The 20,526-nt window shown below is 54.2% G+C and overlaps 1 protein-coding gene across 1 annotated transcript in view; it reads left to right on the top strand.

Moving 5' to 3' along the window:
- The window catches only part of ATP2C2 (ATPase secretory pathway Ca2+ transporting 2), an 87,543-nt gene extending 67,235 nt beyond the window's left edge, over positions 1 to 20,308 (top strand). Inside the window, exons 12-27 of the mRNA XM_024125053.3 lie at positions 4,898 to 5,022; positions 5,172 to 5,269; positions 5,871 to 5,972; positions 7,036 to 7,125; positions 8,024 to 8,125; positions 9,918 to 10,074; positions 11,355 to 11,525; positions 12,279 to 12,376; positions 12,473 to 12,523; positions 14,079 to 14,245; positions 14,691 to 14,759; positions 14,836 to 14,952; positions 16,141 to 16,288; positions 18,265 to 18,363; positions 18,461 to 18,602; positions 20,070 to 20,308. Coding sequence (XP_023980821.1) covers positions 4,898 to 5,022; positions 5,172 to 5,269; positions 5,871 to 5,972; positions 7,036 to 7,125; positions 8,024 to 8,125; positions 9,918 to 10,074; positions 11,355 to 11,525; positions 12,279 to 12,376; positions 12,473 to 12,523; positions 14,079 to 14,245; positions 14,691 to 14,759; positions 14,836 to 14,952; positions 16,141 to 16,288; positions 18,265 to 18,363; positions 18,461 to 18,602; positions 20,070 to 20,188 — 1,855 coding nt within the window. The 3' untranslated portion in view covers positions 20,189 to 20,308. The remainder of the gene's footprint in view (positions 1 to 4,897; positions 5,023 to 5,171; positions 5,270 to 5,870; positions 5,973 to 7,035; positions 7,126 to 8,023; positions 8,126 to 9,917; positions 10,075 to 11,354; positions 11,526 to 12,278; positions 12,377 to 12,472; positions 12,524 to 14,078; positions 14,246 to 14,690; positions 14,760 to 14,835; positions 14,953 to 16,140; positions 16,289 to 18,264; positions 18,364 to 18,460; positions 18,603 to 20,069) is intronic.
- The last annotated feature ends 218 nt before the right edge of the window (positions 20,309 to 20,526 follow it).

Raw genomic sequence — 20,526 nt, forward strand, 5'->3', positions numbered from 1 at the left:
AGGAGATATAGGGATATATGTATATGTATAGCTGATTCACTTTGTTATACAGCAGAAATTAACACACATTGTAAAGCAATTATACTCCAGTAAAGATGTTAAAAAAAAAAAAGAGTGAAGCACTGACACATGCTACAGTGTGGATGCCGTAGAAACATGAGGCTAAGAGAAGGAAACCAGACACAAATGGCCACATACCATATGACTCTGTTTCTATGAAATGCCCCAAATAGGCAAATCCACACAGACAGAACGTAGGTTAGTGGCTGCCAGGGACTGGGGTCGGGGAATGAGGAGGGACCCCAACAGTTATGGGGTTTCTTCTGGGGGTGATGAAAAGCCTCTAAAAGTGATTGTAGTGATAGTTATACAACTCTGAATATAAAACCACTGAATTATGTACTTTAAAAGGGTGAATTTTATGGTACGTGAATTACATCTCAATAAAGAAAACATAAAGCAGGTAATTAGGAAAGCTGTTATCACAAGGATCCCTGGAACCTTTCTAGTTTATATATAAAGAGTAAACTGTTTGCAAACAGCCGCGGTGTAACTGTCATTACGGTAAATTACAGTGACGCACCTCACAATGGATCCGGGCCTCCCAGTGCAGGACGGAGGCTGCGTGTGGGCAAGAGAGCCTGGCTTTAGGGGGGGTGAGTGTACACGTCTCTGGTACAGAGTCAAGTCTGTCTGTGTAAAAATGAGTGGACACCATTACCTGGCAATTAGCAATAGAACAAATTCAAATGCAGGTCTTTTAAAATGCCAAATGCCTCACTTTTTAAAATTGAAGTATAGTTGATTTACAACGTTGTGTTAATTTCTGCTGTACAGCAAAGTGATTCAGTTATACATATATATATATACATTCTTTCATATGCCTCATTTTTTAATCACACTGCCCTGTGTGCATTGAGAGGCAGGCCAGCAAAATCCACCTGTGGGCAGGTGTATATCCTATTATTCAGTGACCGTTTTGTGAATGAATGGAAGCTGGAAAAGTCTGTGTCTGGTTTCAGAAGCTTTGCCATTCCTTAACACACAAAATCTCATTAATGCCAAATCCTGGGGACATGAAAAAGGAAAAGTTGGTTTAAAGAATATTATGCAGTTAGAATATTATGTGACAAAAACCATAAAAGCAAAAATACAAATGGCACACATTTGGAAAACGCCATCTCAGACTAATTCTGAGTATAAAGAGAAAAGATACCCTAACAGCAGTTGTCTTTAGGTTTCCACTTTAAATAAGCTATAAATGAATGGATTGATACCCGGGCTTGGGTTTTCCCCCAAACTCTTTGGCCTTTTCCCTGAAACACACACATCACATTTGGGTGGTGGCCACAGCAGACGGCTTGCAGAGCTCTAGATACAGAGCCCAACGTGTTCTTTTGAGTGGACGAGGTCACGATCTCAAGTCGAGTGGGGTTTCCTGACTTTATATCCTGAGCTACGTGCCGTGAATGGTATAAAAGAAAATAGAACCCAGAGATTTCGATGGCCGTTTGTCCTTCCGTGTCAGTGTCGGAGTGTTGACCAGCTAGGTGAGGCGGTTCTAGAATCTTCGAGAAAGTGAAGGGGGCGTAGCCAGGGTCTGCTGATGCCGTGTGGAGGAGGGGGAAGGGCTCGGGAGGAGCACGTGACCTCGTTCATCGAGGCACAGCTCCGTGAGGCAGGCCGGTCTCCATTTCACAGATGGAGAAGCTGAGGGTTAGGCCGACACATTTGCCTGTAGTTACAGGATCAGGGAGTGGAGGAGACAGACTGCAAACCCCATGCTTTCTGATCCAAAGCCAGGGTCCGGCTCAGGGCCCCTGGCCACCTCCCGGGCAGGGCAGGGACTGTCCTCCCTCTCCCTGCCCTCCCCGGCCATGGCACTTGGTTTGCTTCTTTGCCCCACACATGTTTCTTGAGCAACTGTTTACTATGTACTTGCATCGTCCAGTGCTGATGGAGCTGGCCCACGGAGTCTGCAGGCTGGCGGGGAAAGTAAACGTGAACAATTTAAGTGAATGTTAGCAAAATATTCACAACTTGTGATCAAAGCTACAAAGGAAACGATGGTTGAGAGAGATTAAAAGGGAGGCGGGAAGGGATGTGGCCGGCAAAGGTGGCCGGGAAAGGTTCCTCTGAGGAGTTGAAGCTGGAGAGACGCTGCTAAGGGTGGGCAGGGCGTTCAGGCAGGGGAATGGCAGGGGCAAAGGCGTGGAGGCGGAGCGAGCCTAGCGCATCTGTGGAAGCCCGGGGGGAGGCTGTGGTCGGGGTGGGTGATAAGACCAGACGGTGGGGTAGATTGGGGGGCTGATCACGCGGAAACTCTTGGGCCCCTTTTTCTCTGAATTCTAATCACATCCTCAGAACCCTTCTCAACACGCCATGCCAGGCCATCTCTACTCTTCTTTTGGAGCAGAGAGATGAAAAGTGTTGGCCGTTCTTGGGATGGTGATGGGAGGTGTGACCCCTGGCTTGTTCTGAGGGGTGGGAAGAGGAAGTAGGGGAGTAGGCAGCTGGCTGCGCTGTGGACGGTGGAGTTTGAGGCGAGGGCAGGGCCTCCTGCGAGAGGAGGAGGACGCCGTAGAGCAGGGGGTCTTGGACTTGCCCGTAACTAACCTCACCATACAAGGGTCCCTGGGAGAGCTTGTCCCACAGATTGCCGGGGCTCTGACTCAGCGGGTCTGGGGTGCGGGGGCCCGAGATTCTGCATTCCTAACATGCTCCCCAGGGAATGCTAATGCTGCCGGTTCAGGAAGCAGCTCTCTGAGCAGTGAGGCCATGGCTACAATCACCCTAGTCGGGGCTCCAGCAAGAGGTGGGGCTAGGGAAGAAGGTGGAGCCCTAAAAAGAAGGCTCAGGTGACTAGGTCTTCAGAGGTAGGGGTGGTGGCAGAGGGTGGCGCCTCAGCCACGAGGGGCTCCCAGAAAAAGCAGAGCTCTCAGAGGCCGTGATGCATGAGAACCTCCCCCAAATAAGGATGCGCTCCATCCCATCCTGTAAACCACAGAAAGTTCCATGAGGCAAAAAGACTTAACTATTTCCAGGTCAGTAAGAGAAAAGGCTCCTGTGTCCACCGCACCCCTACTTCCCCAAGGTCATGGCTGATTTCTTGTCTAACAGCCCCTTTGATCTCTCTCATCCTACTCGGTCCATGGGAAACTTGCAATTGAAAGAAAACTGACTCTGGTCATTTCACTTGTGACTTTGAAAGGATGAGGTTCTTCAGTTTTTAGCAGAAGAAAATCACTCAAAACCTCTCAGTCATAAGGTAGAAATGGCAGGATAGCTGGTGAGGAAGAGATTCTCCAAAATAAATAGCACGAGAATCATTCTTTTAAAAACTTTATCCTACTTCCCTCTGCCTTGAGCGACATTCAAGATGACCCAAGGGCTACTTGCTTTTCCTGGTCTATTCTAATCTTTATTAGTTTGCCAGTTAATTTTTTATTATTATGAAAACATCCAGGCACACACAATGCCCTTCTCATGCCATGTAGGAGGAGAGTGCCCGTGAGAACCCTTTGCAAATGTTTGCTTAGCTGGCCTTGTCAGCCTGTGCCATAAAACCAAGGAAGCCTTCTTGCCGTCACCGTAGAAACCGGGCGCAGTCCCCTGACCAAATGCCGTCACCTTGGTTTATATAACTTACCCCTGAATGCTCCTTAGTCTCCAGGTGAAAGGCCACCATTCATATACCGTATTTCTTTGATTCTAAGACACACATTCTTTTTCACCTTCTACCTTCTCTGAAGTCAGACTGCTTCTCACAAGTGAGGTGATAAGAAAGCAACCCGGCACCGTTAATGGGCAGCATGTTTTTCCTTTCTTAGAGGTGCACAGGATAATGGTGCCCTTCCCAATCGGCAGCGCCTTAGATCTGATGAAATACGGTAGCCGTGCGTGGCTTCGGTTGAATGGTCATCCTCGGCGGCGGGGCTTTCTGATTATTAACCAACCTATGTAGAGCGCTCGCTGTGTGCTAGGCCAGGGTGGGTCCAGGCTCCGGCACTTGCCATGTGTTCACTCATTCCTGTGTGTTCGCTCAGCAAATATTTACTGACCACCTGCGGGACTGTGCTGTGCAGAGGGTGAACCACGCTGGGGCGTGGCATGGTAATGCTCACCCCACAGCTCCGCACAGCCTGCCCCGCACTCTCCAGCCTCCCCCATCGGCCTGAGGTCACTGGCAAGACACAGACCCTGCCCACGGGAAGGGGATCCTGTGCTCAGTCCCAGTGCAGATTCCCAAGGGAGAAGCTCGTTGGTTCAGCTGGAGTCACATGTTCTCCTCTAACCCAATCAACCTTGGGAGGGCGGGGCCACGTGGTACAGAAAGGGTTCGGGGAGCAGGGGGGCGTCCTAAGCAGATGAGCAGACAGCACAACAACTGCTTAGGCAAGGGTGTCGCTGTGCCACTTCACCTCCCCCAACTTTCATTTCCTTGTCTGGTTTTCTCACAGGAAGTGTCTAAACCATTAGACCAATTTAAAGTAAAATTCAAGGGACCCGGGAGCACCCTCTGAATCTAAAAATTCCACTTCCCACTTAGTGCCTGATTCCGGAAATTGCTTTCATAGGGCCCAAGACTTTTGTCTCTAATAGATGACAACAGTTTAAATGCAAAAGCACTTAAATAGGCAAAACAACGGACAGACTAATTCACACTAAAGTGTGGAAGTCTGGTAGCAAAGCGGGGTCTTGCAGGGGGAAAGCTCAGAGCAATGGCTGCTGAAGAAGGAGGCAGGTGTGTCATGGGACTGGGAGCAGAGAATAGAACGGAGAAGGTGGGGAAACCACGGACAAGCTTCACCGGGTAAACATGTTGCCAACGCCAGCTGGGATTCGCGTCATGGTTAAGCGCGTGCTAGAGGTGATCCGCCTGGCCTTTTCGATCCAGCCTGGCTGTGGCCGCCATTCCCGAGGGTCTGCCCATCGTCGTCACAGTTACGCTGGTCCTGGGAGTGCTGCGGATGGCCAGGAAGCGGGTCATTGTGAAGAAGCTGCCCATCGTGGAGACTTTAGGTGAGGGAAGCCAGCTGGTCGGATTCTTACAAATTGGACTTGCATGGGCATTTTAGTGCCGTGATAATTCAACCTGGGTGTTTCCTAAGCCTGAGAGTTGGTGGTGACGACTTCTTGTCCCTATAAACTCTGGTGTCTTCTTGTGCCAGGTTGCTGCAATGTCATCTGTTCTGATAAGACGGGGACTCTGACTGCCAATGAAATGACTGTCACCCAACTTGTGACGTCTGACGGGCTCCACGCTGAGGTGAGCCCGTGTGAGCTTACAAGGTTCAGGTTGTGCCCTGCCAGACCCCCGCCTTCCCAGAGAAAGCACACGGAGTCTTCCAGAGAACAGTAAGGAAGAAACAGATATGGGTTATCGGACAACCTCCTTGCTACAGATAGCAGCAAGAAACATGACTGATGGAAGGCAGCCACCCTCTGGTTGGCACGATGCTACACCCTTGTGTTTTCACGTTGTCCGCGTTTCCTGTCATAGCACAGCCACAGAGTAATCGCCCCAGAGATTACTGCAAAGGCTACGATATTTGCTATCGGCTCTACAAGAAAGAGCTTGCCGGCCCCGGTTCTAGAACATAAGCACCCTTGTATGCTAACACTTGGTTTTCTTTTTATAACCGTAATTTTTACTGGCTGAAGAATGCCCTGTTGCAATTTACTGAAGCACGGCACTTGGTGAGGTATCTGATTAATACGTAATCCTGCAGGGCACATTTCGTGCTTGGAGACGTGTTCGTGCTGGGACCATGTCCTTGGGGATGGATCCCCAGAAAGGGATATGGGTCAACCGGGGAAGCGTCTTTTTGCCCCCTAGTGACACCCCGTTTTTTGCCTTTGCCCTGTAGGTCAGCGGAGTTGGCTACAACGGCGAAGGGACTGTCTGTCTTTTACCCTCAAAGGAAGTCATTAAGCAGTTTTCCAACATCTCAGTGGGGAAATTAGTGGAGGTCAGTGTCAAAAGCGCCACCGTGGAAGTAAACACGCGTTTAAAGCAGAGCTAAAGGGGACTGTCTCCAGAAGGAGAGACAGCAGTTGGACCAGCTGGTTCTCGGTGATGACCGGGCCACCTGCCCAGGGGCCAGGTTGTCACGGCGGCTAAAGCAGAGCTAAAGGGGACTGTCTCCGGAAGGAGAGACAGCAGTTGGACCAGCTGGTTCTCGGTGATGACCGGGCCACGGCCCAGGGGCCAGGTTGTCACGGCGGCCCAGATACAGATGGAAATGTGGGACGTAAGGGGAGAGCTGGGAGCCCCTTCCTCCCCGCTTGCTTGCTGGACAGGGAAGGGGCTCCGTGCACGTGCGGAACAAGCACGGGATGCCCGCTGCCTGCTGTGGCCATGCGTACTTGCAGTGTGAGCCATACCTGTTCTCGCAGGAGCTCACGTCCCTCCCCGCGGGAAGTTTGACCACCACCGCCTCCGCGCACGTCCCACCTCCACGGTGACAATAACAGGGCCCTGAGAGGGCTGCCCCCTTATCTCAGTTGTGCAGATTAAGAAACGGCAGCTCGGGACCTCCCTGGCGGTCCAGTGGTTAAGACGCCGCGCTCCCAATGCAGGGGGCACAGGTTCGGTCCCCGGTTGGAGAACTAAGACACGGCACGCCGGCGTGCACAGCGCCGGCACCCCCCCCAAAAAAAAAAAAGAAACGGGGGCTCAGAGAGGTAGCGTGAGCGCCCAAGGTCCCCCAGCGAGTGGGAGGGAGCCGGAATTCACACCCCACACGCGTGACCCCCGCAGTCTGCCTGCCTTCCCACTGTAGTTCCTCGTGACAGCTTTGTGACGACCAGCATTCAGCAGAGTCAGCAAATATTAATCGTGTGGATTTTGAAGATCGGGGACTGATGTATTTTGAAGAGTAAACTTGTCCCTGGCCCCCATGCCAGCCCCAGCTCTGAAAATGGGTCCAGCGTTCAGGGCTGCACCTTTTCACGTGCCTGAGTAAAGCCCGGGACCCCGGCGGGTGCAGCTCCAAATACTAACAAACGACCTTCGGAAACCTCTCCTTCCAGGCAGGCTGTGTCGCCAACAACGCCATCATCAGAAAACACGCCATGATGGGGCAGCCTACGGAGGGCGCCTTGATGGCCCTGGCAATGAAGGTAGGAGGTCTGTGATGTCTGCCTGGGGGATTCTTTCACTCGGAGCTACACTGGCAGCAGAATTCGAGGTCCTGAGTGAGGGAGGTCCTCACACGGCCTTGTCCTCTTCTTAGGACGACACCGGCCGTACCGGCGTGGGCTCCCCCAACCACCTCATCTTAACTTCGTTACACCTCCAAAGACCCTATTTCCAAATCAGATCCTGGTCGCAGGCACTGGGGAGTTACACCTTCCATAAGTCCCTGAGGGACCCAGTGCAGCCGATGACACTCCCCTAGGGAGACTTTTTAGATGTTTTTTCCCTAATCACTCCCCCCATGAGATTTTAGTAGCGCACATAGTACGGAAGGACCCAAACGAACTTTTTTGTCAGCCCGGTAGTATGTATCTGTTCCTGTGCTGTATGGGTGTCTGTGCTTTATACATAACAGGAGTAGATGTTTTTCACCCCCTAAGAACCCATTTTCACCCCTTGCGGGGGCAATGGGATGCACGGGTTAGGATTGGTTTGCAACTGGGGAAACCAAGGCTCAGAGCTGTCAAGCGAGTGAATGTGAGGCCTGGCAGGGACCCCAGGTGGTGACCGCAGGCACCCCACCTCCCAGGGCTCCTTTTGCCACCTCTTCAAGTCTGAAACGTTCGTCCCGGCAGAAAGCCCACAGGTTCCAGCTAGAAGCTGTGGCAGAGGCCATCAGCCTCCGCCCCTGGGACAAGAGAAAAGAGAGACGTCTTTTCGGGTGGGACGTTTGAAAGCAAATGGCTTTTCTCTGTGAGCTGAACGCTTGGACTTCTCATCTGCCTGAGGTGGTTTGAATCATGAATAATTTAAATGGACTGAGCTTTGCATAGAGATTGGTTTAGGATGACTCACTGAAAACGTCCCACTTTATTTTCCTAGATGGGCTTAAGTGATGTTAAAGATTCCTACATGCGAAAAAGAGAGATTCCATTCAGTTCGGAGCAGAAGTGGATGGCGGTTCAATGCAGCCCCAAGAAGGAGGTGAGTCCGCCTCTCTGCCCTTTTCCAGCAAAGCAAAATGCAGACATCAGAAGAGTGTGAAGTTCCTGGCTACTTCTGTGAGCTTCCAAATATGTGAAAATACAGTTGATGGCAGTTAAACCTTCGATTATCTTGGGTCCTCTTCTGAGACTGTCATCTGAATCTCCGGTTCTCAAAGTGGGGTCCCTGCACCCGCAGGAGCGTCACCTTGGAATCTGTTTGAAATGCAGATTCTCAGGCTCTGCCCCAGACCCACTGAATCAGAAATTCCAGGGCTGGGACCGGGTCATCTGCGTCTGCTGGGGATTCTGATGCAAGTTCACGGGCGAGACTCACTGGCCTGCAGTGCGATGACTGCGTAATTGCTGCTGGAGTGACTGCGTGTGCCTGCTGGACACCGACCCCGTTGCTAACCTGGGGTCCTTTTTTCGCATCCCTGTGCTGAGTTCTTTACACATATGATCTCATGTAACTGTCACAACGGGGGTGGGGGGCGAGCCTTCATCCTGAAGGGGGATGCAGGACACACACCCCAGCATCCACCGCAGATGGTGTGGAGTGAGGTCGCACGTGTGTGCACACATAGGTTCTAGGCCACCAGGGGAACAGGGACCAAACTCCTGCTGGCTGTGCCTGGGTGGGGATTCAGCCAACGCTTTTCCCCCACTTTTTTCTTTTCAAACTTTCTGTGGCTTTTCAGATTTTCTACAACGAAGACACTTGTTTTTTTTTTTAAAGAGATTTTTATTGCCTTCTACCTTTTTCTCCAAACTTTCTGCTCTTTCTGGAGTCTGTCACGTCTTGCCCATGCTGAGATGTCCCATCTCATTCCCAGTGGCGGGTAGCTCTGCCAGCTTATCCCAGGTCTTTGCCATGAGTGGACAGGCATATAAATTCCGGGTGCTTGAGAGGGGTTTGGGATTTTTTTTTTTTTAATGTTTTAATACCTTCAAATCTTATTTTCCCCCCAAAGGCAACGGTAATATATTTTCATTGAAAAAAGTTATAGAAATGTAACGTCACAAATGGAAGCCCCCGATAATTCTGCCCCTCTTTTCTCCCTACCCACTCCCCACCCATGCTAACACCCCGTAACAGTCAGAGATAAGAGCGTTCCAGATTCTAAATGTGCAAATGCAACATGTGGGGTGGTAGTTTCAAAAGAAGGTCATGCCGTATACCGTGTGTGTAATTTGCTCTTTTCCCTCAAATGATGTCTTGGACAGCTTTCCGTGTCAGTTTGCACAAGTTCATCCACTGCCCACTGAGAGCAGGAAGGCGCTGTGTGCTCGTGCTGGGGGTCACAGCGTGACCACACTGACGAGGCACCTGGAGCTTCCGGTCTCGGGGAGACGGCGCTGAACAAATACACGGGAGACGGGTCAGCTGCTCATCTGGGTTCATTCTTATGAGCCAAGGTCATGGTGCCTGCCGTGCTTGGAAGTCTCCCTGAATTAGACATCTAGTGGTCAGTCACACACTTAAAGGCACAGCACCGGCTGGGATATGAGCAGTTCGTGAAACGTGCAGATGCTCTGAGTGACATTAACCGGGGAGCCCGCTGTAGGGCAGGCCTGGTTCGGGTCAGAGATCGGCCTCACCCCTCTCTGGGCTGCAAGGTATTCCACCACGTGGATTTCCTGTAACTTCTCGAACCTGTCCTGTATTGGTGAACAGTGACGGTCCGGGATAAATAACCCCGCCGTGAACATCTCCGTTTGGATGAGGTGACGGTCACCGAGAGCTGAAGCAGCCAGTGTCAGCCGATTGTTTTCCTTTTGTCTTTTCCAAGGAGCAGGAAGACATCTACTTCATGAAGGGGGCCTTCGAGGAAGTGATTCGTTACTGTGCCATGTACAACCATGGGGGTACCCCCCTGCCGCTGGCTCCCCAGCAGCAAGCCTTCGGCCAGCAGGAGGAGAAGAGGATGGGGTCGCTCGGCCTGCGGGGTCAGTGCCTGTGGTCCCGGCCTCAAGCTCTAAGTTTGCACATAACGCTGACTTCTCAAGTGTATTAACGCAGGGTCCCGGGTCAGCGCCTGATGCTCAGAGTGTTGTCAGACGGGATGCTAATGCGAGCACAGGCAGGGTGGACTCCCTGGGGCAGATGAAAGATGGGGACGCCCCCACCCATCTCAGCTGCCAGAGGACACACCCGTTATCCCAGACGCAGCTCGTGTGCAAGAAGAGGTTCTGAGTTTTCTAAGACAGGTGAACAGGCCGCCCCGGAACAAGAATTTTCCCAGCCGGTCACCTTGCTCACGGCTCGCTGTCAGGAAAACCCAAAGCTCTTGTAAATTAATACAGGCATCTCATTCCTTCATTTCCAATTTTCTGCACCAGGGCCAACGCCTTCCCCGACGGGCTGAACGTTAAACCTCATGTTTCCCGTAGTGTCATATGTCAGCCTGTCCGTTTTCAGAGAAAATGTCTAAAAACACTCTGGAACACGTGTATTCCCTCAGGGGAAAGTGAGACGCGTTGGCCTCCTGTACTGGTTTCAGTTGCCCTCGTTTTCCCCTGCAGGGGACAGTAATTATAAACTGACAAGCCTGTAAGGTGAGGACATGTCAGGACAGAGCTGAGCTTAGCTGAGCAGGGCAGGGAGGGTTGCCTTGAGAAAGGGGGGAATGGTACCCGCATCGCTGGCACACCCCCCTGCATCACCGGTACAGTGTCGTGACTGAGGGGTCACCGCCGGAACTTGCTGGCCATAGGTCCCCTCCAGTATCAGTAAGGTGACAAAGTAAGGTCAGTTCTCACACCACCCCCTCGCAGAGCACCTGTCCCCGAGAGCCGGGTCTGGCTTCCGTGCCACTGAAACAGAGTCCTCTGACCCGTGTTGCCTCCTGCATATTTTTCTTGACCTCGGTGGCTGTTGCCCCGAGTCTGCTGGCAGTGACAGATAGGCCGGCCGTCAGAGGTGCGCCCTTATGTGCCAGCCCACAGGTGCTCTCGTGGCCACTCCCCTTGGGCACGGCACCACCAGTGCACAGAGGCCCGTCTCCCGCTGGGCAGGTTGCCCCGCTCTCCATCGCGGGAGAGCCGTCGACAGCCGCTGCCCTGCACGGGCCTGACGACCGCCGGAAAGATGGTCCCCTCGCTCTGTGGTCCGGGGACCCAGTGCCCAAGCCCCTCGCGGACAGAAGAGGGTCTGGGACACGGTGGGGCTGGGGCTGACTGGGGACGAAAATCTTCTGAACCTTCTGTGGGTCTTGCTCTGTCCGCAGTGCTGGCCCTGGCTTCTGGGCCCGAGCTGGGGCAGCTGACGTTCCTGGGTCTCGTCGGGATCATCGACCCTCCGAGGGCTGGCGTGGAGGAAGCGGTCCACGTTCTCTCTGATTCGGGCTTGTCCGTGAAAATGATAACGGGAGATGCTCTGGAGACGGCCTTGGCGATAGGTAACCGGGGAATGGGGTGGAGGGTGAGGGTCCTACCGGTGCTTCCTCCTCGAGGGACCTGGTCGGGAGAGCTCACACCCACCTTCCACGTGCTTGGAAGAGATTCTGAGGTTCGAGGACCAGCATCCCACCTTCCCAGTGGGTGTTTGTCTCTAAAATGTTGGCAGGTTCTCCTAAAGAGGAAAAGACCTCGCGTGCACCGAGAACAAACATTCTCTGTCCCGGGGCCTTCCATCCATGATCTCGCCTCGTCTCCACAGTGCACACTTCCAGTCTGGCTTCTGCCAGGAGTGCTGTGCCCTTGGCGAGTCATTGAGCCACTCTGACCCTCAGGCTTTTCATCAGCAGAGGGCTAGCAACCTTCCTCCTCCTACTCTTTTTATTACTGTTAGCAGGGTTGCCACACCTTGGTTTTCTTGCCCCTCTGTCTTGAGGCAGCCTAGCACCATGGAAAGATCACACACTCCGGAATCAGACAGAAAGAACCATGTCAGGCCCAGTATTAGCACTTACTAGCCCTATGACCTTGGGAAAGTCACCGCTCTCTCAGTTTCCTCATCTTTAGAGTGGGGATAAGAGGCCTTTGTTGCCAGTTCATTCTGTGGACGGAATTAAGGTCAGATACTAATTGGGGCCACCGTGGTTTTGTTTTTCCCTGTGGCCAAGGCAGGGCCTGACCAGGTAGGTGGAGTGAGGGGCAAGTGCAGACACCACAGTCTCAGGCCCTCAGAAGGGACTGTCCACACGTTGCAGGAAGAAGCATCGGCCTGTGCAACGGGAAGCTGAGCACCATGTCCGGGGAAGAGGTGGAAAGTGCCGAGCAGGGCGAGCTGGCCGAGCGCGTCGGGAAGGTGGGGTCCTCCCGAGGCTCGCCGCCGAGGGGCATGGGGTGAAGGTGCCACCTCCTCATGCACTGATGCTCGGCCCTCTCCCGACTCCATATTCAGGTGTCTGTCTTCTTCAGGACCAGCCCAAAGCACAAACTCAAAATCATCAAGGTCAGTTGTGTGCCTCTCTGGTCCCTCAGGGCACAGCCCAGAGCGGCGGCGGCTCTGCTCCCAAGGTGGTCCAGGGCTCAGCGGTGGCCGCCTCCTCTGCGCTGGCCTCTGGGGAGGGGAGAACTGGGGACCCCGTGCCACGTATACCAAAAGCGGGGAGCGGGAATTGGGTGGTGCCAAGGGAGAAACGCAGAGGCCAGCCTTCGTTAGTCGGGTGCTCCTTGGCGTATTCCTGTTATTTAACGCCAGGCCTTAGTTTCTTCATCTGTAAAATGGGGATAATGTGAATGACAGGATGACACCAGCTAATTCACAAGGCAGGAGAGGACGAAACGAAGCCAGGGCACTTACCTAGCCATCTAGTGGTTAAGGCTCCATGCTTCCAATGCAGCGGGTGCAGGTTCAATCCCTGGTCAGGGAACTAAGGTCCCACATGCTGCATGGTGTGGCCAAAAAAAAAAAGGAAAAAAAAGCAAGAAAGGAAGCTGGGCCTGTGAAGCCCTTGGCGGCTGCCTGGCCCACTGCAGGTGCCTTCTGATGGTGCATCAAAAACGAAAGGACTAGAACGAGAGACTCCTGCGTGGTTTTCCCCGCACACAGATGCTTTGAAAAGTTGCTCTTTAACGCTTGTGTTTTTTCTTTTGTGTCATTTTGGGGTTTTTTAGTTCTACAGAGTAAATCTCTGTGCCAGTCATTCCTCAAAGAAAATATTAATACTTACTGGGTATCACATGGGTTCAGGGGACGAGTTGATTATTATTGGTTAATGGTTGTCGACTGAAAAAAAAAGCACACTGTGAGAGCTGTGAGTTAAGTTTTATTGGGGGCAAAATGAGGACCGCAGCTGGGGAGACAGCGTCTCAGAGAGCTCGGAGGGGCCACTCCGAAGAGGTGGGGGGTGGGGCGTGTCTGCGACTTCAGCGAAGGGGGTACCTGCGGTCATATGCACACGTTTTGGCAGAAGGCTGCTCCTGGTCACGAGGAACAGGTGTCTCTGTTAGTGATTTTAGTGCTTTTGTAGAGGTGAAAAGTGGTAAGAATTGGGGCTCATAAAATGTGCTCCTGGAAACAGCGAACTATCTGAAGGCTTGTTCTGCCAGTTCTTCCCTCATTCCCGATCTCCGCCCTGAACTCCTTTCAGGGGGTGTGGAAGGTCAGCGGCTGCAGCGGCCAGTGACTTCATCCTTGTAGAACCAGACGGCAAGCGACAGTTTTTAGCTGGCCCGGTGACGGATAACACATTCACGCCTTCCGCTCTGTGCCGGGCACTGTCCCCTCTGGGTTCTTAGTTTAGGGCTCACAACGGCCCTGATAAGGAGGGACCGTGCTCCCACTTTGCAGATAGAGAAGCTGAGGTTAGGTTCAGGCCTTGCCCAGTGCCCACAGCTCATGCGGGGGGCCCTGGGACTCAGACCCGGGCCGGCTGACCCCATTGGCCTCTAGAGAGGGGCCTTTGCCGTGGACCACTCAGTGTGAGAGGCGGGGCAGGAGGAGGGAAGGATCTGGAAGGAAGGTCCTCAGGCTGCAGGCCTCCACTGGCCTCCTCTTTCCAAAGGCTTTGCAGGAGTCGGGGGCGATCGTGGCCATGACGGGGGACGGGGTGAACGACGCGGTCGCCCTGAAGTCGGCAGACATCGGCATTGCCATGGGGCAGACAGGGACGGACGTCAGCAAGGAGGCCGCCAGCATGATCCTGGTGGACGATGACTTCTCAGCCATCATGTAAGCTGCTCTTTAGGTGTTTCTTTAGTGGCAAAAATGCCTGGGGTGGCAGCCCCCTCCTCTGCTGTGGAGGATATACACGGTGTCCCCAGGCCCACCCCCACCTCGTGGAAAGCAGGGCCACGGGGGCCCCTTCTCCTTGGTGGATCACCGAGGGGCAGGAGGCACTTCGGGAGCCTTGGGTGAGGCTGGGGTGCCAGGGCTCGGACGAGAGAATGGTCTACAGCCTTTGGACAGAAGGGTGATGGTGGCTTGGGGACCAGTCCCCAGCGGCCGCTGGCACCTGTTGAGACGTCAGCCTCCTCTGCTGGTGATTCCCCGAGAATGCCAGCCAGGAGAAACGTGACCTCTGCTGACACCGTCGCTTCCTTTAGCAGGTGACGGAGCTGGCTGACCCTTCTCTCCCGGCCGTCTTTGTGAATAAATGCTTTCTCCTCTCTTGCAGGAATGCGGTGGAGGAAGGCAAGGGGATTTTTCATAACATCAAGAACTTTGTCCGCTTTCAGCTGAGCACGTAAGTCGAGGCCGGCGTGGCCCCGTGTGCCAGGTCTGGGAGCAGCTGGTGACAGCGCCCTGCGTGTGCCCTGCAGGAGCATCTCGGCCTTGGGCCTCATCACTCTGTCCACCGTGTGCAACCTGCCCAGCCCCCTCAATGCCATGCAGATCCTGTGGATCAACATCATCATGGATGGGCCGCCGGCGCAGAGGTAAGGCAGCGGGCTGGCGGCAGCGTGCGGGGCAGACAGCGAGGGGAATGCACCAGGCGCAGGAGGCGGCGTCTGGTGGGTGGGCAGGGGGACAGCAAACTTTCTGCTCCTCTGCCTGGAATGCTCTCCCTGAGCTACCTGCATGGCTCAAGCCCTCTTCATTCGGGTCACTGCCTCCAAGAAGTCCTCCCTGATTTCTCTAGCAGCAGCCTCCTCCCTCCCAGTCACCTTACCATGCTTTATTTTTGCCCAGAGGGGAACATATTTCCTTGTTTATCTGATCATAATCCAGCTCCCCTTTAGAATGTCAGTTTCCTGGGGGCAGGGTTTTTGTTTTGTTCCCTGCAGGATCCCCAACTCCTACAATGGTGCCTGGCACACACTAGGTGCTCAGGACGTTATTGGCTGGATGAATGAGGAGGGAGCGTGAGGCTGACGGAATGAATGATGCAGGAGGAAGGATGGGCTCTGGAGGCAGGGAGGCCGGTGTGAGCGAGGCGCTTCCCTGTGTCTGAGCACATAGTGGGTGTTGCTCTCGGTGCAGCTGAATTGTTAGTTATTAATCTAATCACCACCGGTGATTAGATGGCTTTGCTCCCCCTCCCCCCGACGCCCAGCGAGAGGGCCACACCTCTTATATGTGCTGTCCCTGGGACCGGGGCCGCGAGCAAAGCTGGACCCCGGCCGTACCCGCCCAGCGTGGGCGTCCCCCGGCCTGCTCCCTCCTTGGTGCCCCACACCCTCCACTGCGGGCCTAGCCCCGATCCCGCTGCCTTAGAGTTGGCTGAAGGCAGGTCCCCTCAGTTGCTGGGGGGCTCTCCAGTGTGTAGGGCCTGGATCCCATTTCTCCAGACCAGCTGGGATGAGGCCAGGCCCGAGCTGGGGGCGGGGGTCTCCGAGGTGACGGGGAATGACCGGGCACCATTCAGGACCACGTGGTCGGCCACAGGCATGGTCTTCTGTCACCGCACTCATGGCTGGGGATGTGGGAGGGCAGGGGAGCTGCCGGGCTGACGGTGGGGTCCGGGCTGGGGCGGCGGAGCAGAGGACGTGAGGCAGGAGGGGCCGGGGACAACCTGGAGGCACTGGCCACGACCGTCCAGGCCTTCGCCGGGTGGCCTCGCGCATTTAACCACTGCACGTGTTTTCAGTGGCTTATTTCAAGGTGTCCGGTTTTGTTCCGAGCAGCTTGGGGGTAGAGCCGGTCGACAGGGACACCCTCAGGCAGCCACCACGGAACATCAAGGACATGATACTCGGCAGAGCCCTCATCCTGAAGATCCTCTTGTCGGCCGCCACCATCATCAGCGGGACCCTCTTCATCTTCTGGAAGGAGGTGGGCGAGTCCTCCCGGGCTTGGCCAGCGGGTCTGTGTGGTGGCAGACGCGGGGCAGGGGTGTGGTCCCGGCCCCCAGGGGCACAGGCGCCGTGGCTGGGGGAGACAAACACACGGGCAGGGGAGGGGGCAGCCGCGGGCCGGGAGGGACTGGGAGCCGACTCTGCAGAGGTGGGACCGGGCGGAAGGGACGTGAGGCCTCACAGGCAGAGAAAAAGCAGCAGATTTTTTCCTAAATGGGACACAATGCCTCTCCTGCTTTTTATTATCCCCAGGAAACACTCTGACATCTACTAAAAGAAACTCCTGTCTTATTCACAGGAGGTCACTATTTGGGAGGTCTTATTTTTTATTTTTTATTTTATATTGGGGTAGAGCTGATTTACAATGTTGTGTTAGTTTCAGGTGTACAGCAAAGTGATTCAGGTATACATATACATGTATCCATTCTTTTTCAGAATTTTTCCTTATAGGTTATTACAGAATACTGAGTTCCCTGTGCTACACAGTAGGTCCTTGTTGATTATTTGCATGTAGTAGTAGTACGTATAAATTAATCCCAAACTCCCAATCTATCTTCCCTGCCAGCGATTCCCCTTTCGTAACCATAAGTTTTCAAAGTCTGTGAGTCTGTTTCTGTTTTGTAAATAAGTTCATTTCTATCACTTTTTTTTTAGATTCCACATATAAGTGATATCATTTGTCTTTGTCTGGCTTACTTCACTTAGTATGATAATCTCCAGGTCCATCCATGTTGCTGCAAATGGCATTCATTCTTTTTTATGGCTGAGTAATATTCCATTGTGTGTATGTACCACATCTTTTTATGCATTCCTCTGTTGATGGACGTTGAGGCTGCTTCCATGTTTTGGCTTTTGTGAGTAGTGCTGCTGTGAACATAGGGGTGCAGGTATCTTTTAGAATTAATTATAGCTTTGTCTGGGTGTTTCTATTTTTAGTTTTTAAGGAACCTCCATACTGTTCTCCATAGTGGCTGTATCCATTTACATTCCCAACAACGGTGCAAGAGGGTTCCCTTTTCTCCACACCCTCTCCAGCATTTATTGTTTGTAGGCTTTTTGATGATGGCCATTCTGACCTGTGTGAGGTGTTATCTCTTACAGTTTTGATTTGCGTTTCTCTAGTAATTAATTAGTGATGTTGAGCAGCTTTTCATGTGCCTCTTGGCCATCTGCATGTCTTCTTTGGAGAAATGTCTATTTAGATCTTCTGCCCATTTTTTGACTGGGTCGTTTTGTTGATATTGGGCTGTATGAGCTGTTTGTATATTTTGGAGATTAAGCCCTTGTCAGTTGCCTCATTTGCAAATATTTTCTCCCATTCTGTGGGTTGTCTTTGTTTTTATTTTCATTACTCTAGGAGGTGGATCAAAGAAGATATTTCTCTGATTTATGTCAGAGTGTTCTGCCTATGTTTTCCTCTAGGAGTTTTAGAGTGTCCGGCCTTACATTTAGGTCTTTAATCCATTTTGAGTTTATTTTTGTGTATGGTGTTAGGGAGTGTTCTAATTTCATTCTTTTACATGTAGCTGTCCAGTTTTCCCAGCACCACTTATTGAAAAGGCTGTCTGTTCTCACTGGAGGGGATCTTATTATGGGTCACCTTTCCATGGCCTGCAGGTTCAGGCAGCCCCTGTGCTGAGACGGCCAGCGAGCTAGATAGAGACTTAGGCAGGTGATCCGCCAGGCGTTTAAACCCCAGCTTGCCCCTGTGCAGGAGGGGGGATGGGGTGCCGGAGAACCCCCAGGTCTCAGTTTTTCTCAGGGGTGTTCCCCACACCACCCCCAAGGAGTAGCTGGGCTCTTTCCTGCATCCTCAACGGCCTGGAAGAGGCCCCGCCTTTGTCCAGCGCATGTGCTCAGCCAGGCGGCGGGGGGAGAGGCACAGATCTGTCAGTTCTAACACAGGGGTCCTGAGGGCGGGGGCCCCGCCTCCCCTGCACCTTCGTGTTCCAGATGCCCGAAGACAAGGCAAGCACCCCGCGCACCACAACCATGACCTTCACCTGTTTCGTGCTCTTTGACCTCTTCAACGCCTTGACCTGCCGCTCCCAGGTGAGACCCCGCTGCCCCCGGCAGCACCGGCTCATGCTCTCCCCGCCCTAGTCTCGGGGCGGCTCCTGTGCCCCAACTGTGGCCTTCCTCTCCGCAGACCAAGCTGATATTCGAGATCGGCCTCCTCAGGAACCGCACGTTCCTCTACTCCGTGCTCGGGTCTGTCCTGGGGCAGCTGGCAGTGATATACCTGCCGCCCCTGCAGAAGGTCTTCCAGACGGAGAACCTGGGGGCGCTCGGTGAGCGGGAGGGGTCACCCGGGAACGCAGCCGTCCTCGCCGCATGCACAGGGTAGCTGCAGACCTTTCCGGGGCGTGAAGTCCCCGCGTGGGGCCATCCTGTCCCCAAAGGACTGGGCTCGTTCCTGGACATGTGCACTGGGTAGGAGGGGGCGACGTGACGGGGGGAGTGGAGGAGGCGGGAAACACGGGGGTACCTGCTAGGAGCCAGGGGAGGGCACAGGGGTCTCCCCGTCGTGGCCCCCCCCTCCCTGCCCCAGAGCGGGAGGCTCGGAGCAGGTACGGTGAGGCCCGGGGGCAGCGCCAGGATGGACCACAGTCTGGGCTCAGCCTGTGATGTGCTGCCCCGGCTTAGGAGCGAGTTTACCCTGTTGGGGGTTTTAAGAGCGAGTTTACCCTGTTGGGGGTTTTAACAGGGCCTGTGTCACTGGGACCCCACTTACCTGGAGGTAGGAGTGGGCCAGCTGGCAGTTCCTGCCGAAAGGGCCACATGCAATGACCACAGCTCTCTGGGCCCCAAGCACACAGGCCCCGTGGGGGGCCCCGGGGACTCCCCTGCCTCTTCAGCAGGCTCCGGCAGGTCCGCGGAAGCTGCGCCGGGTGGCTTGGCCTCCTCTGCCTGAAACGGTGGTGACAGGGACCCAGGGTGGGAGGAGGGGGCGCGGGGAGGGCGCCAGGGTGACCGGCGGCCCAGCTTTCCATCGGCAATCCCAGACCCCACCCGGAGCCAGAGGGTAAGGGGGCTGGGGGGGCTGGGGGGGCAGCGCCCAGGCAGAGCACGGGGTGGGGCGCATCCCCGGATCATGACATGATCGGCGGCAGCCGAGGTGGTGGAGACAAGGGCACTGAAAACCTCTGGGCAAGACTGGGAACCCTCAGCTGCTTCTTCCCCAAAATCTAAAAAGCAGGGTCCCTGGGTACAGAGAAAAGAGCAAAACCTAAAAATGTTTTTTTACAGATGTTTCCATCCACTGGGAATTCAGGAAGCTTCCCAAGTGTAAAGGAAGTGCAGGGCCTGTGCCGGGCACCATGTCCGTCACGAATCGTTGACAGCAGGGAGCCAAGAAGAGGCTCGGGGAGAATTTAGGGGTCACCCATCCAGAACGAGCCCGAGTCGGGCTGGACTGGGCGCCCGAGCCATGGCCCGGGGCGTCTGCCCAAGGGAGGGTCTCCTTACAGCTGAAGCTTGCATCCTGCCCGCCGCCCCCCACCCCCACCCCGAGCCGCCTGCAAAGAACAGCTGGTCCTTGTGGAGCCGGCGCTGCAGCGTAATGGATGCTGGGCTGGGGAAACCTCTGCCCCACCGAAGTCTGGTCCTCAGCTCCCGGGCCCTGGCCCCTCACCTCTGTAACTCAGAACGAACCCAGCACGGGGAACAGAACTCCGCGGCCCCCTGGGCTCCGGTGCTGGGGACCAGAGGGGCCAGCTTGCGCTCTCTGACCTTCTTCTCTCTTCACCTGTTGGCAGATCTATTGCTTTTAACTGGATTGGCCTCCTCCGTGTTCATTTTGTCAGAGCTCTTCAAACTATGTGAAAAATTCTGCTCCAGAGCCACGAAAGCCCAGATCCACCAGGAAGATGTATAGTGGACCCCGACCCATGTAAAATCCCCTAAAACTATATTTTTATGTGACTGTGGCCCTCCCCCTGCCCCGCCTCTTCCGAGAGGTGCTTCCAGGACACGGTGGCGTCAGGTCACTCACCTGGCTCTTCCTGGGAAGGCGGCGGGGAGCTTGGGCCCAGCCTTGCATCCATCCACCACTCTGTCCCGCCAGGCCCTGGGACAAACAGTGAAGGACCTGCACAGAAACACCTATTTATTAAATCACAATGATTTTTCTTAACCACGTCTGGCTACGTATTTGTGCCACAGCTTGGTGCCGTGCAGCCCCTGGTAGGATGGGAAGACGGGGGCGGGGGAGAG

The sequence above is a fragment of the Physeter macrocephalus genome, chromosome 17 (assembly GCF_002837175.3).
Source record: "Physeter macrocephalus isolate SW-GA chromosome 17, ASM283717v5, whole genome shotgun sequence".
Classification (NCBI taxonomy): domain Eukaryota; kingdom Metazoa; phylum Chordata; class Mammalia; order Artiodactyla; family Physeteridae; genus Physeter; species Physeter macrocephalus.